Here is a 14,733-nt window from a genome sequence, read left to right as displayed (position 1 = left end):
CTCACTTAGAGTTAATGCCGCTTACTTGATAGAAACTATTATTCATTCTTTTCTCTTGGGGAAAAGAATGAGAGAGCAATGAAAGGTGACAGAGTATTCTTTTTTCTTTATTGATAAAATCAAATAATTTGGAAAAAAAAAAAAGTACATACAGACAACCCTGTATTTAACTGGAATTTTTACTTTATATATAGATTGTTTGTTTGTTTGTTTCAGTACGCTAGATTTACTTCCAAGTAGATACTAGAATTTTCACTTATGTGTGGGGCCTGTACTTGACTGTATTCATATGAGCAAGCCAACTGACTTCTCAGTCAGTTAAGTGGTATTTCTTTTGTGAGTAAAGGATGCAGGGCTGCCTCTTAGTTATGGACGTGAAACCTATCTTTATACAATGATCTGCAGCAATGTAGTAACCATTTTCATGAATTAAGCCTCAAAAAGGTTTCCCAACGTGATTTAAATGCTCCTTAAGCCTGAGGATAGCTTTCAGTACCAGAGTACATTTCATTGCAGTACCCAGGTTCTGTTCTTCAAGTTTATACTAGTTGTCACTTTGCTGAATTCAGTAGTGTGGCTTCAAATTTACAGCAGCATAAGGTGATGGGCAAGAATCATCTCTGTACATGGCTCTGCTGGTTTTACCAGAGGAAAGATTGTCTGAGTACTCCATAATCCTTTTCAGCTAAAACAGTTGATAAACACTGTTGGAACTAACCCTGTTAATTTTGCCTGAGGCACATTAGGGGACATTCAGATAATTTTTTCCACTAACAGAGCAGTGCAGGTAAGTAGCTTCCAGCTAGTGAGAAGTGATGAGCTGCTTGGGAGCACTGACCTCTCCAGCCATCCCAGCTGATCCAGAAGATGATGCCCGTTTACAGTTTAAACTGAAGGCAAGAGCTGACTTAGTGTATTCCACCCAGAAGGCAGTTAATTGATATTTATATACCTGATTGTTGCTGTAGTCAGTAAGATTTATTTATGTATTTCTATTTTAATATAATATTTTTTTATTTCAACATAATATTTTGACTGCTTTGTAGAAAATACGGGTTAATATGTGTGATTAGCAAAATCAATTATATTTCACAGTAGTTTTATTTATATATTTTTATGAAGTAAGCATAAGTGAATCAATTTTTTTGGTACTTCTCCTTTTATCATTACAGAATGCTGAGGCCTGGAACAATTTATCAACTGCTTATATTAGATTGAAACAGAAGTAAGTAGTTCAGAAGGATTAGAAGATACTGCTTCCAAAATAAATAATTGGGACTTCCTTTTCTGAGTTTTTTTTATTCTTATAATTTGGTTACCTCATATTTTATAATTCTTATCCCTTCAGTTCTCTCTCCCAGGTTGGGTTATTGATAACTTCTTTCATTTTGCAGGAAATAGTTTCATAAGCTTCATAAAAGTAGCAACCTCTCACCCTACACTTTTTTCTTGTTAAAAGTATTTATGATGTAGTAAGTACAACCAGTGCAAAACATTCATATTAAAGTTGGAAACTAATTTGACTATGAAGTTAAAAAGATATGTCCATTTCAAGCAGACAGTACATTCAGACCTATGTCAATTCATACTACATTCATCTCAGTAGATTTAAGGGAAAAACAGGTAGTTTATTTTTTATATTATGAAAGCACATGGAGATCTACACACATAATAGCTCGCTTGTTCTTTTCCCTCCAAATTAACCATTAGTACAGGAAGCTTTGACCTAAATGGAATACCTCTCTTGTTCTGTATTTCAACTCAATATAATAAAAGTTACTTCTAGACACAGAATACCTAAAAGAACTTAATATTTAAGAAGAATTTTCACATTATAACTTGTCTCCAAAGAAAGAAACAAAAGAATAAGATAAATTTTTTAAAACCTTACTCAAAATATGACACCAATTTATACAGTTATGCAGTCAGAAGGCAAACTTAAAGAGAGAAACATAATAGTAAATTTACATAAAAGGGAAAATTAATTGATAAACATACAAAGGAAATGTGGGAAGTAATACCATAAATGAATTCAAGAGATGGTTTGATATGCTAATGGGGGCAAGAGGGAAGAGAAAATGAAGGTTAGCATGACTACTCAGGACTAAAAAGTAAGAGAAATCGAGCTTCTTTTAACTTTTCAGTAGTTTCTTTCATCTTTGCCAGTACCTTGAGAATGCCCAATTTATTGTCTTAGGCAGTGCGTGATGGATTGCTCCTTCTTTTGCATAAAGTCCAAAAGGGTATGTCAGGTGCTCAATGTACTGGCTTATGCTTGTTTCATAGAAGTACCTTTAATCAAAATAATTTTTCTCTGTTCATCTACTACAAGGCTGACAAACTACCGAGTGATTAGTTTCACTTTATTGGTTTAATTTTATTATTGTTAGTTTACTCTTGTGATTTAGCATGCTAAAAACATACAAAACTTGTGACCTATTGATATTGTATCAAAAGCAGTAAAAGGGGTCATGTTTCTGAGCTTTTTTTCCACAGGAATCACGTGGGAGAGGAATACATGTACAGGAAATCTTGCATCAGTATTACATGCTGATAGCTGAGCGTGGCCTGTATTTGCTGGGGAATAGCAACTTCTTTGGTTATATGAGTAGCCAATTATAGATCAAGACTGACTGTGAGTTTAACCGACTCTCAAAACAGATACCTGTAGTAGTACACTTCAGTATAATTTATTTTCAGGGGGCCAAGCAGTGGTGAAAGTGTAAATTCTTATTTTTCAAGACTGCTAGCAAAAAAAAGAAAAAACAAAAAGTGGGGGGAGGATTAAAAAAAGGAAAACAAAAAGAAGATATTTAAGTTAATTGTTTTCTTTTGCTCCCTCACCAAAATCAAGCTTTACTCCAACCAGGCTCTTAAATCAGTCCCACCCAAGGATTGTGCATTTGGGTAAGGCTTAGCGGAGTCTTGTACAACACACAAAATAAAATGTGTAAGTCTTTTTGAAAAGTGTATGCAAACAACTTGCTGACACCCAAATGAAAGGGTTTTTGTTGTTTTTTGGGTTTGTTTGTTTTTTAAGAGTCCACAAGTTTTGTGTATTGTGAATTTCCTCCAGAAAAATTAATTGTGATGAAAACAGACTCTTGGGTTTAACAGAAAAATTCCTCTGCGTGCCAGGAGGCCTTTGAAACCTACATCTCATATTTCTCAGAACAAACTGGGACTGGCCCTCTGTCCTTTGGGTGAAAGATTCCTGGTTTCCAAGACAGGATGATGCACTGGTACTGCCTACTGTTTCCACTTTGGATATGAACTGGTTTAACTGTTGCCCTGGTTAAGGATACTCCATCATTATATGACTTATTAAATTCATAGGGGATTTGTTTTGACAACCTAGAGGACTTTATTAGCATAGCAAGAGTGGTGATCTGAGGAACATGATTTCCATCCCTCTGGTATCTTGTCTACATTTCACTGTTCCATCTAATTGGCATCTGCCCTCCTGATAACTTATAAACTTTTTTGAGAAGATGGGGGAGATCATACAGGCTAATCCTGCAGATGTTGAAGAGCAGTTTCAGAAATAGTTTCTCAAGGTGATCGGGGTACATCAGTCGGCCAGAACATCTTCCAGCCTGTCAGAGAGCTATGGCAGATCCCAGCTTCCATTGTAGCAAAATCCACAGAGGAAGGAGCGGATCTCTGTTCTTTTCTAATATAATCTATCAAAATCGGGGTCTGAAATCCTGCCTGTGGACTATTCTGCCCTACTTACGCCGAATGACCTGTTTTCCTTCAATAATTTTGCTCTATCAGTCAGCTCTCTTCACGTGTATTTGGTAACTCTTAATACTGCGGGCTTAGATTGGCAACTATTTACATTTTTCCCTGACCCAGCCATTCTAAACTTTTAACGGCCTGATCCACTAGTTAGATATTCCCTTTTCCTGGCTGGGATATTTACTCTCTCCTGAATCCTATTTTTAAAATTCAACCAACAATTTCCTTGAGCTGTCTTTCTTTAGAGACAACTTAGCAACTTATTCAAGCAACAGAGCAAGTGAACTGCAAATTTTGACAACAAGCCATCTTTATATGATCTTTATTAAGATGAGATTTATTGTCATACCTTCCTAAAGAAGATTTTTACCAGCCTGGGAAAACTCTGTTTCAAGTTTTCATTTAAAGGAATTTATTCCTTTTTGGTTTTTCTACATATCATGACTGTCCAGCTGAGAGTAAGCGTCAATCTCTTAAAGTCCTAAGAACTATATCATTCTGATTCTCTAGCAAAGCTTTTTTAAAGTTTCAAATTTATTGAAACTTTTGGCAGTACGTTTAAAGCTTTAAACAGTAGGCACCCAGACCTTAGCAACATATGCTTCAGATTGCATTAAGGCTTCTTACTTCTTCTGCCACCTCTCTGGCAGCATTGGTTGCATGTTGTGCAGGAGGTCATACCTCTGTAAACTGTAGGTCAGTTGCTTTCAGCCCATATTCTTGATTTGGCCAAACTGTCTTATGTTCCTTAACAGAGAATGCCATTGCTTCTCTCCTTGAGTCAGGGAATGGTAGAGTTGCCTGCAGTGGAGCCATATGAAAAAATAAAGATGCTTCCTGACTTGACGGTGACTTTATAGGAACTGATAGAAAGTAATTGGCAAGAGAGATTAAGGAATTACCAGTATTGTAAATGATGAACAATAACTTTTACATTGCACTGTTTTCTAAACCTGATTTTTTAAATAAGCAGGTTTTTAGTTGATACAATGCCAACTGATTTTAATTCAGAAATCTTCTCTATTAAATCTTTAATACAGAATCTTCTTTTCTATTCTTCTTTTTTATTATTGATTAGAATGAAAGCATTTCGAACCCTCCAAGAAGCTCTCAAGTGCAACTATGAGCACTGGCAAATATGGGAGAACTATCTTCTCACCAGTACAGATGTTGGAGAGTTTTCAGAAGCAATTAAAGCTTATCACCGGCTCATGGACTTAAGAGAAAAGTACAAGGATACACAGGTGGGGAAGTTTTCATGTTAAGTCATCCTATATGTTCATTAATTTTTCTTGTGAGATAGAAAGAGATTTCTGCTGATAATCGTATCAGTAGTGATAGTACACATACCAGTGAAGTTATGTAGGCAAGCCATTTAATTTTGTCAGATCTGGACCGTAAAACTAAGTATTTAAAATAAAAATGGACAAAAAGTAAAAGCTTTGCATCCAGATTGCCCCAGACTTTGTGGAAGGACAAATACAAGCCTTGCAGTTTTAAGATCTATTCTTAAATAAAACACAATGCATAACTCCATCTTTCCATATTGTTCCTGCATATCTTAGTATCAGAAATAATATAAATTATTCAGTTTTGAAAGTATCACAAATGAGCCTTTGAAAGTGAATTATGTTTCATAGATTGAATGCATTACTGTCAGAACATTGATTCTTAGTAATCAGAACAAAGAAAAATAACGGAGGTATTTTGCTCATCTTTTTCTGTGGTTCAGTTAAGTTCAGTTAACTTCTGTGTTTGTAAATGTACGCTCTGGATAAAATCCAGAGAACCTACTTGAACATCTTCAGTTGGGTTGTTACCTTGCCTAAAACCAGGTCTTGATCCAAGCAGCGTTCTGTATACTCAGTGAAAATAGCAAGGCAAAGAATCCCTTAAGCAGAGTAGTGAAACACCTCCAAAAGCCTTTGCAAAATGAATGGATCTGGTTGAACAGCTTATGAGCTCTAAGGGAGTTTGGGCGTAGTACCAGGGTAAGAGGACCCAGCTGCTGCTGGTCATTGATCCCAGGAGTATGTTTCTTTTCTTACCCCATAAAATGATTAAAAGTAGCTTTCCTGGATCTTGGGAGTTTGAGTCCAGTGATGAGGAGAGAGAACAGGTAGAATTAATTACCATTGTGGAAACATCTCATTTGTTCATGGGGGACAGGAATGTTAAAAACTTTTTTCAGATTACTTTTTAATAATAAATTGTACATGAGTACAGTACTTAGTGCTATAAAGCCAACCATGCACAGAATAACATTCTGTATTAATAAAATCTTTTGGGTTTGATATGGCTGAACGTTAAAAGCAAAACTCTTTGCACTAACAAGTATCTATGGAAAATAGTCTTATATATGGTGAAGATTAGTGTGTTTGGCAGCTACGGTATTGTGGTACTGGTGGCGCCTGTGTGCTTATTTGTGGAACATCTTGTAGATGGTTGACTTTTTTAATTTTTTTTTTTTCTTAATTGTTAATTTAAATAACATTTTTAGGGGTGGTCTACTGTATTATTTTAGTCAGACTGACAGCTGACCAGGAGTAGAACTTTCTACATGTATTTGTCCATTTTAGATATTTTGAGATGATACAGACTCCTATCAGTGTGTTTTGTCAAATTTTATGTAGGATATTTTGTCACAATATTTGGGGATATTGCTTGCACTAACTTTCTATTTTTGTTGTATAACTCTTTTTTCGTCTTGTTCTCATACAACTTTTATCTTTTTTACTGAAGTATGTATATGCTATGCATCCTAAATTTTTTTTTTGCATCCTAATTTTAACTTTGGCTTCTGATGTGTAAAGCGCCTTATGGGTTTCATCATAACTTGTAATACGGTTTCCTCGATTAGAAGGATTTTACTAGTTGGCCAAGAAAAACCTCAGAGCCTGATTAAAGAATTTCAGAAAGGCTTTAATCAATAATCTTACAAGGAAGAGTATCCCCTTAGCAAAACAAAAAAAAAGCACGTAAAACTAAAAGCTTCTGCTGAGATTGTTTACAAAGCTCACCATAAATTTCTGAGCCTCTCCCATTTGCCAACTGGCCTGTTTTAAATAGAGATGCTCTCTGACCCTCTTGTGCAATTGTATTTTAACAAAGTAAAATCATGAACATGAGTAAGTTGAAGCATACACCGCTGTTTCCATGCAACATAGCATGATCTTCTCTCAGGTTATATTTAGTATTTGTAGTTGTTGTAGATTTTAATTGGTAGACTACTAAGCTGGATGATATAGTGTGAGGAAGAAGGTAGGAATCTAAAAATCCAGAAAAATATGCACGGGACTGGAAGAAACAAGTTGTCATTGATTCCAGTTCTTTGTGCAAACAGAAAGCCACTCACCAATCACTTTTAGCATAATTGTTGTTGCAGAATACTCCTTGTGAGACTGAATGCATCAATTAAGAGTATGCAGTTGAATATATAATTTGAAATGTCCTTGGTTTGTGTAGTTACATCAGGATTTTTATTTTATTTCAACATAGTATGAAGTCATATTCGTAAATCACTGATTTCTTCGAAGAACAGTAAGGCATTCATATATTCATCTGTGATTTCTGTTAGGCCATTGCTGTCTCTTTGTGCCAGACTTCTCTAGTACAGAATGCAGCTTTGGGAAATTTTGCTTCTAAGCTATTCTAGTTATTTAACGATGTCATCCTTGTGGCAAAGGTTCTGATACCAGGATATCATGAGGCTTGAAGATATGTATGTACAGATTCTGCAGACAGAATTGAACAAGGAAAAGCTGAAGGGCTCTTTATAAATGAGCAACAATGCAATAAAAGATTACAGCAAAGGACATACTTTCAAAAGTCTCAGTTTCCCAGTATTCCCCTTCAATGTCATAAGCATGCTTTCTTACCTTCCTTCCTTACTGGTTCTTAAAATTCTTCAAATTTCCATATTCCTGTTAATGTTGATGAACCTACTGAGAAATATATCTTGAAAACCTTTAATATAGATGTTATGTAATAAAAGATAAAGGCTCACTGAATTATCTGTAGTTTCAGCTAGTAGATCAGTTGCTAAAAAGGACCCAAGGAGAAAGCCTTACCTGCTGTAATCATCAATTTATCCTCTGAATTATTTGTCTGAGGTGGTAAATATACTGAAAGATTTCTGCAATTGCTGATCACACTACTGTGCACCACATGCATGTTTGTGGAGGCAAGTGGTCTTTTTTACTTGGAAAGTTGCAGTTCTGTGAATAATAAAGTTATTTTGTTGGTGGAAGAGCTGTTTTGCTACATCACTTTCAGAAACCAGATCTTCGTCCTGTGCTGTCAAAGAATATGAATTCGGAAGTATGGACAAATGGCAACTATCTGCAATTCTGTGTTCTTGAGAATCTAGCAAAGTTTTTCTGTCACCCTTTCCATCAAATATCATCCTCATTTCAGCGGTTCGTATTCCCAGACTGTTTCTAATAAAAGGTTGCAAGAGCATGTTCCAAGGGCATTTTGAGGAGCGAGGGCAGGAATTAATAATGTCTGGAGCTCTGTTTCTTTTAAGTAGCTCACTGATGACAATTGTCTTTATTATAAAGCATTAATTTGGGAGGGGCATAGGGAGAGCTCACAGACTGCAGATTTGTCATTTTGGATCTGGTATCTGAGGGTTCTCTACTTACTTGAGCACTGTCAAGTTTGATTAGTACTAGTGAAGCTTCTAAAAATGGTTTGACCAAGTGAATTTTTATATGAAAGGAGCTGTTTGGAGAACAATTGTGGAATGAGATTAACTGATAGCAATCACAGCATTTAAAAATTACTGGGTTTGTTTCTAAGGTTTTGTCCAATGGTGGTATTTCTTCATTTTTTAGCAAACACACCTTATTCACGAAAGCAAAGGAGAAGAACGAATGCAGATGGTGTGATGTCACACTAAATGCAAACTCTTTGCACAGTGGTCATATGGAGCCCAGTTCATTAAAAGAGGCATTAAAAAATAAAAAAACCTCTACTGCTTGTGTGGCAACAGAGCATTGCTTTAGTAGTTTAGCATGTATGGCAGTTTAAAATCTCTCAAAGATAGACATTAAAATTTAACACTTAAGACAACCGTTTAAAATGGAAAGCTCTGTGACATTGCTAATAAGTTTTGATGATTAGCACAATTCACTTGCAATTTGAAATAGCTTTAAACAACTGGGCACAGCCAAATAGCATTAATGATTCATTACTGTTTAATGGACCCTTTAATCCGAGCTTTCACACTAGTTTTATTTTAACTGCTGTAGTGCTAAAGCTGACATGATGAATTACAAAAAAAGGAGATAGATTATTATGATGAAAGTGTAAGCAAAGCCTGAACTCTATGGGAATATGGGTAATTTTTCATTTGCTAAATCCTACTGACTGAGGAAACCAGTGGGTTTTTTTCATATGCAAACAAAATATCATTGGCTTTAAAACTCTTGAAAACTATACATGATATTCATATGTACTAAGTTTTTGGACTTTGAATAACAATTTTGTTAAACTGAGAAATTGATTGAGAAGTCATACATGTATGTGTGAATCCTCAGGACCGGTTCTAGTTCCTTTTCAAAAGAGAACATAGTTTAATATTTCTTCTTACACCTCTTTATTTTTTTTTATTACAATGCTGTAGTAATGGAAATATCAATATTTGCTGGTGTTTTTTCTAGCAAATCATTATAGAAGACCTGGTTCATTTAATGCTGGGTTTTAGTCCCTTAGATTCCAAATCATGAATGCAATATGCATTTCGGAACTTTTTGACTATTGATAGTTGATCATATTTTCTGTTAAGTGAAAATCCGAGCTCTTTTAACAGAAAAGAAAAGAATAGCCAGTTTGTCATATCCTTTTATAAGGGCTAAACTGTTACGGTTTGGGGGGGAGGACGGGGGAGCTGTTTAGCTGATGTTCAGATGCTATTATGATTTCATATTGATTCTGAAAAGATACTAGGGAGATGTATGATTTTTTTTTTCACTTTTCTGTTACATAGATTTATTTCATAACAACATCAGCCATTTTGACTTATTTGGGGTTTTTTGCTGAAGATTTCCTATATCTGATAAAACTCAGTAATTAATTCTTGGGATGCACGTTAATTGAGTCATTCTATAGAAGAAGAGTTGTTTTAGGAAAATGACTATCACAAATACTAAACTGTATATGTTTTTATATTAAGTGTAATATACTTTGATACTGTCATAATTTTTGCATTACTTTCTGCCAGTGAACTACATCTTTGTTTGTGAGGATGCACCTCTTTTACTAGACTGCGTGCACTTTTACTAGAGTAGTGGTATATTTGTGTGGTTTGGGGCTATTCACAGATCATCTTTGAAGCTGGTTTTATTACTGTCTTGATATTAACATTGCTATTAACGTGATTTCATTGTAAGTATTAATATCACATGGACAAAAATGTTGTAGCATTAAAGTTGCCAAATGATAGCCTCACAAGTTAGGAAGTACCAGCACGAAGGTGTTTGTATACCCTTTACTGGCCGATCTTGAATGCAAGCCTTATGAGACTTCCGTTTTGGTTTTATCATTATTTCTTCCCCAGTCTCTGTCTCATGCACTACACAGAACAGGTAGTTCTCACTTAATAAGCCACAGCTTTTCTGGGCTTTATTTTCTTCTAATTCACCATATGATCCAATGTCTTAATTTACATTTGCTCCTTCTCATTTTATTGAGAAAGAACTGAGGCACAGCGAAACTGGTTTCTAATTTTCAGCATCCAGTTTGGGACATGAAGGCTTATGTTTTTTTTTTTTTTTTCTGGGACACTTGCTATTATGTAGTATTTTACACATGCAAAGCCTAGCTCCCATTGAGTTCACCAGCAGCTGCACATGCTCAGCATTTCTGCATGTCAGATGCCACATTCTCAAGCCAGTGACTCAGAAAGTACAGCCATTAAATGAGTACTTGTAAAAAGTTTGATTGAACTGACTTGACTGGTTATTCACCAGAAGTGCATTAAACAGAGTTTCCCAAGGTAGCATTCAGTTGCCTTCCACTTTCCATCATCTCATCCACTCTACATCTTTCAGTTTCTGCAGGTGGTTAAATAGAGGTCCTGTAAACAACAGTGTCTTCCATTACCTGAATTAATCTGGTTCAGTCTGTTTACTGATCATTTTATTAATGGTATTGTAAGGTGAAAATACCTTTAGGATACTGTCACAATTTCCTATACCATTCTCTTTCACACTAGCATGTCCCTGTAACCTGGATTTCTATTTAGCTCTTTGGCCTCTTTATCTTCACCAACCATAGAATCTTGTAGATGAGGTTTAAATTAGTTGAATTACTCCCCTAATAATGAATTTCTTAGTAAATTCTTTACTTGTCATATGGTACTATATTTGTATTTTACTGAATCATTAATGGAGACCAAAAATTACAAGATATCATTATACATACTGATGTTGATTTGAGTTGGAATAAAACCTCTTTCCTGCTGTTTTCTTAAGGTGCTGGCTATTCTGGTCAGAGCCGTAGTGGATGGCATGGCAGATCGCACTGGAGAGGTAGCGAGTGGATTGAAGGGGAAATTGCAAGAGCTCTTGGGCAGAGTGACTTCACGAGTGACAAATGATGGGGAAGTCTGGAGACTTTATGCCCGACTTTATGGAAATGGACAGAATGATAGTGGTGAAGATGTTGAAAAGGTAAATGTGTTGTGAGGTATATGTTTTTATGGATACACACTCCTGGTACGAACCTTCTGTTCTCTAACAAACTATAGTGCTATAGTAAGACATGCTCTTGTTCCAGACATGTTTTGCTTTAGTGTTTCTGTAAGCTTATTTTGTGCTTTTCACGTTCCTACAGCACACTTTTTTATTATCTAACAGTAGCAAGATATTTTACATCAGTTTTTGTGGATTTTTAAAAAAATCTCTTTTATCAGTATTTCATTGTAAAACATTCTATCACAGCATTTGTGCCTTGTCTTGGATTTGTATTCTGAAACTTCTCTTGACAGCAATCTAATGGCTGTAATCTAATGGGGTGTGTGTGTGTGTGTGTGTGTGTGTGTGTGTGTGTGTGTGTGTGTTTGTTTTAAATTGGAATCTTTGATTCTGAAGACAAGATGTTGCAGGTTCTGGAAAAAAGTGGATCTTAATGGCATGATCCAGTGGCATCATAAGCCATCTATATTCTTCTTTGCAATCACTAAGGGAAAATGCATTTAAGATAGTCTATACCACAGTTAGAGTTTCCAGAGTAAAAGTGCTTTGTCCTTACTTAGCTTGAAATGGAATTAAATAATGCTATTTAATTCTTAGTCTGTTGAACCATTGGTTTCTCTTTACCCGTCTTTGGTTTTGCTACATTAACTTCCATCTCTTGTTCCTATCGCTTCCCAGGTAATCAAGTTGATTGCTTTTCTAAAATAACCACTCTGTGCTGCTAGAAGTGTTTACTTTGTTGAATGCTGAAGTGTGCATTTGGTATTAACTTTCCAAAATTCAAATAGCCTTGCACACTCCAAAAATACTTATGGGTTATCAGATCTTCACTGAAGCTGAAAATACACAAGGTCAGCATTCAGTATGTGTTTCCTAATGGGGTTATATGCCTTTGGCCTGAGCAAAAATGTCAGTCTGGAGGATTGCTTGTCACTTGATGTCAAGCATATTATGCAGATGGTTGGGCCTGCAAATTGTATGCTTGTGGGATTAAATTTATTATTATTTGGGCCTTGCTCGTTGTTTTCCTCTTTACGCTTTGCCCTGTGAAATGCCTTGTTTAGTCATTGCTGGTGTCTACTATACCTCCAGTTCCTCCCTTCTTTCCTTCCTTATTTTTCTTTACAGCTGAACAACAAAAGGGATTTGGCCTATTTAGAATTCAGAAATACAGACACTGCAATATCCTGTAATATATCCTCAAATTCTTACTCAGACATGCAAAGTAGCAGAGGCCCTGTCTATACTATAAATGTAATCGTTTCAGAATCTGGTTACATCACCGTATTTTTCACTAACCCAGTTAAAAACATGGTTTCAATTTGTAGAGCAGACAGGACTTTAACTGTGTTTCCTAATCAGACTGGTTATGGAACACGCTTACGGTCTAGCTTGCCCTGCAAAATGAAATGACATTTATAAATACTTAAGGTATGCTTACATGTGTATCCAAGTATCCCGGTATGACAGCACCATAGATATAGATCATGCAAGAGCAAAACTGCCTACAGCCACAGCATTTATTAATTTACAGTGTAATACTTAATTTACAATACACTAGATAATCACTGGTAGCTTTTCCGATGTCATATTATAAAGCAAAAATGTTAAAGAGAGTATTTATTGGCTTCACTGCCACAAGCACCATCATGTGTCACATATTAAGTGAACGTAACTATCTTTAGAAAAATTCCAGATGTATCATTGCAGTTTTCCACTCACATTTATTATGCAAAAGGTCAATGAATTCTGAAAGGGCATTATTTACTATATTGTGGCATTATAGGACAAAGAGATGGGAACAGGTCTATCATAGTGTCATGTACCTCCTTACAAATGTAGGGTTTGACCTTTATTCCATAATGTAATACCTTATTTAGTGCAGATTTAATTATATTTAACCAATTTCATTCCTAACATTGCATTTGAAAGAACAGCCTTCTATGTCCGGCTATTGTAAAGGGTGGGTCGGTGGCTGGGTTTTTTACCTTTCTGCTCTGCTGCCATATCTGATGCCATGAATCACTAGAGCCTCCAGTTACAATTCACAACAGCGCTTTGTAAATTGAATCAAAGTCAGACAGGGTTTACAAGTTAGGAGTGTAAAACTATTGAAGTGTTGGGTTTGTGGGTTTTTTTTCTTTAGCTTAGCATATATTTACTCTTACACTTTTATGTATCTGACCTGCCACCTCATTCAGTACTTCATTCTTTCCTATGTTGAATGCAGTCCAGTCCACCCCTTTCCCACCGAGGACTCTTTCCAACCTTCAGGTTTCCTGCTGATCCATACCCAGGCTATGAAACCCCTTCTGTTCCTTGAACTTTCCCCAGCTCATAACTGTTTCCTTCCAGGATAAATCCAGGTTCCAGAAGTGCAAACAAACAGCCCACAAGACTGAATTCTTTCCCCTCCCTGACATCTGTCAGCAAAACCCCCCTAATTTGCTGCTCTGACTCGGACACGTGCAGACTGAAATCAGACTGCTGTAAAAACTGTTGTTCCTTCTCTTGGAAGTTCTTTCCTCTGCTGGCCAGAGCTACTACCAATTATAACCTAGGTTATTATGAAAAAAATTAATTGGCTCTGGTTTGACTTAACACACTGTTACTGCAATTTACAGCAGCATGAGCAGTTCAGTCGCCTGTGCCATAGTGATTGGAACTCTGGTGGGAGAAAGAAGGTAGAACCTTCTGGGGTGACAACCCCCAAATTTAATGTGTATTTGTTCAGCAATCAGAAGTCTTTATTGCACTCATGTACATGTACTGCACTGAAAGTTGTTTATTCCTTTATATGATATTTAAACTCTTCAAAAAGATAATTGAAGAGTTGTCATTGAACCAAGCCATGTAACTTCTGGCATGTATTGTTTCGTGTTTCTGATGCTGTAGAAAGAAAACAAAACTCGAAAGCAAAAATTAAGTTCTTCTGCTTAAATTTTTCATGTGTTTTTTTCTTAATGGGACCCTCCTTCCATATTGTTTACATTTATTTTTCCTGTTCACACTGAGAACTAGAGCAGTATGGCAGCTAATAGCTGTGTCTGTAAAATACATTATTGCCAAGAATACATATACAGAAAGAAAGCTTTGATGTATTCAGTTATACATTTTTTTAGGTACAAAATTGCTGTTCAAAGTGTGAGTACAAGTATTTTTCCCTTTTTTCATGTGCATTTAATTATGATGACTTGGCAAACATGGGTCACATCCATCAGTCTAGACAGATTTTTAAAAGATAAAAATTAGACACGTTATTTTATATGCCTCTCATACTTGAGATGCAATA

The 14,733-nt window shown here is 35.8% G+C and overlaps 1 protein-coding gene across 2 annotated transcripts in view; it reads left to right on the top strand.

The window, feature by feature from the left end:
- TTC27 (tetratricopeptide repeat domain 27) overlaps nucleotides 1-14,733 on the top strand; it is a 128,484-nt gene that overhangs the window by 108,726 nt on the left and 5,025 nt on the right. For both annotated transcript variants that reach the window (XM_082305833.1, XM_082305832.1), the window contains 3 exons: nucleotides 1,173-1,225; nucleotides 4,820-4,985; nucleotides 11,220-11,417. In XM_082305833.1, coding sequence (XP_082161959.1) covers nucleotides 1,173-1,225; nucleotides 4,820-4,985; nucleotides 11,220-11,417 — 417 coding nt within the window. The remainder of the gene's footprint in view (nucleotides 1-1,172; nucleotides 1,226-4,819; nucleotides 4,986-11,219; nucleotides 11,418-14,733) is intronic.

This window comes from Platalea leucorodia (assembly GCF_965183815.1).
Source record: "Platalea leucorodia genome assembly, chromosome: 3".
NCBI classification, from domain to species: domain Eukaryota; kingdom Metazoa; phylum Chordata; class Aves; order Pelecaniformes; family Threskiornithidae; genus Platalea; species Platalea leucorodia.
Note: the sequence above shows the minus strand (reverse complement) of the source record. Positions and strands in the feature narration are given on the sequence as shown.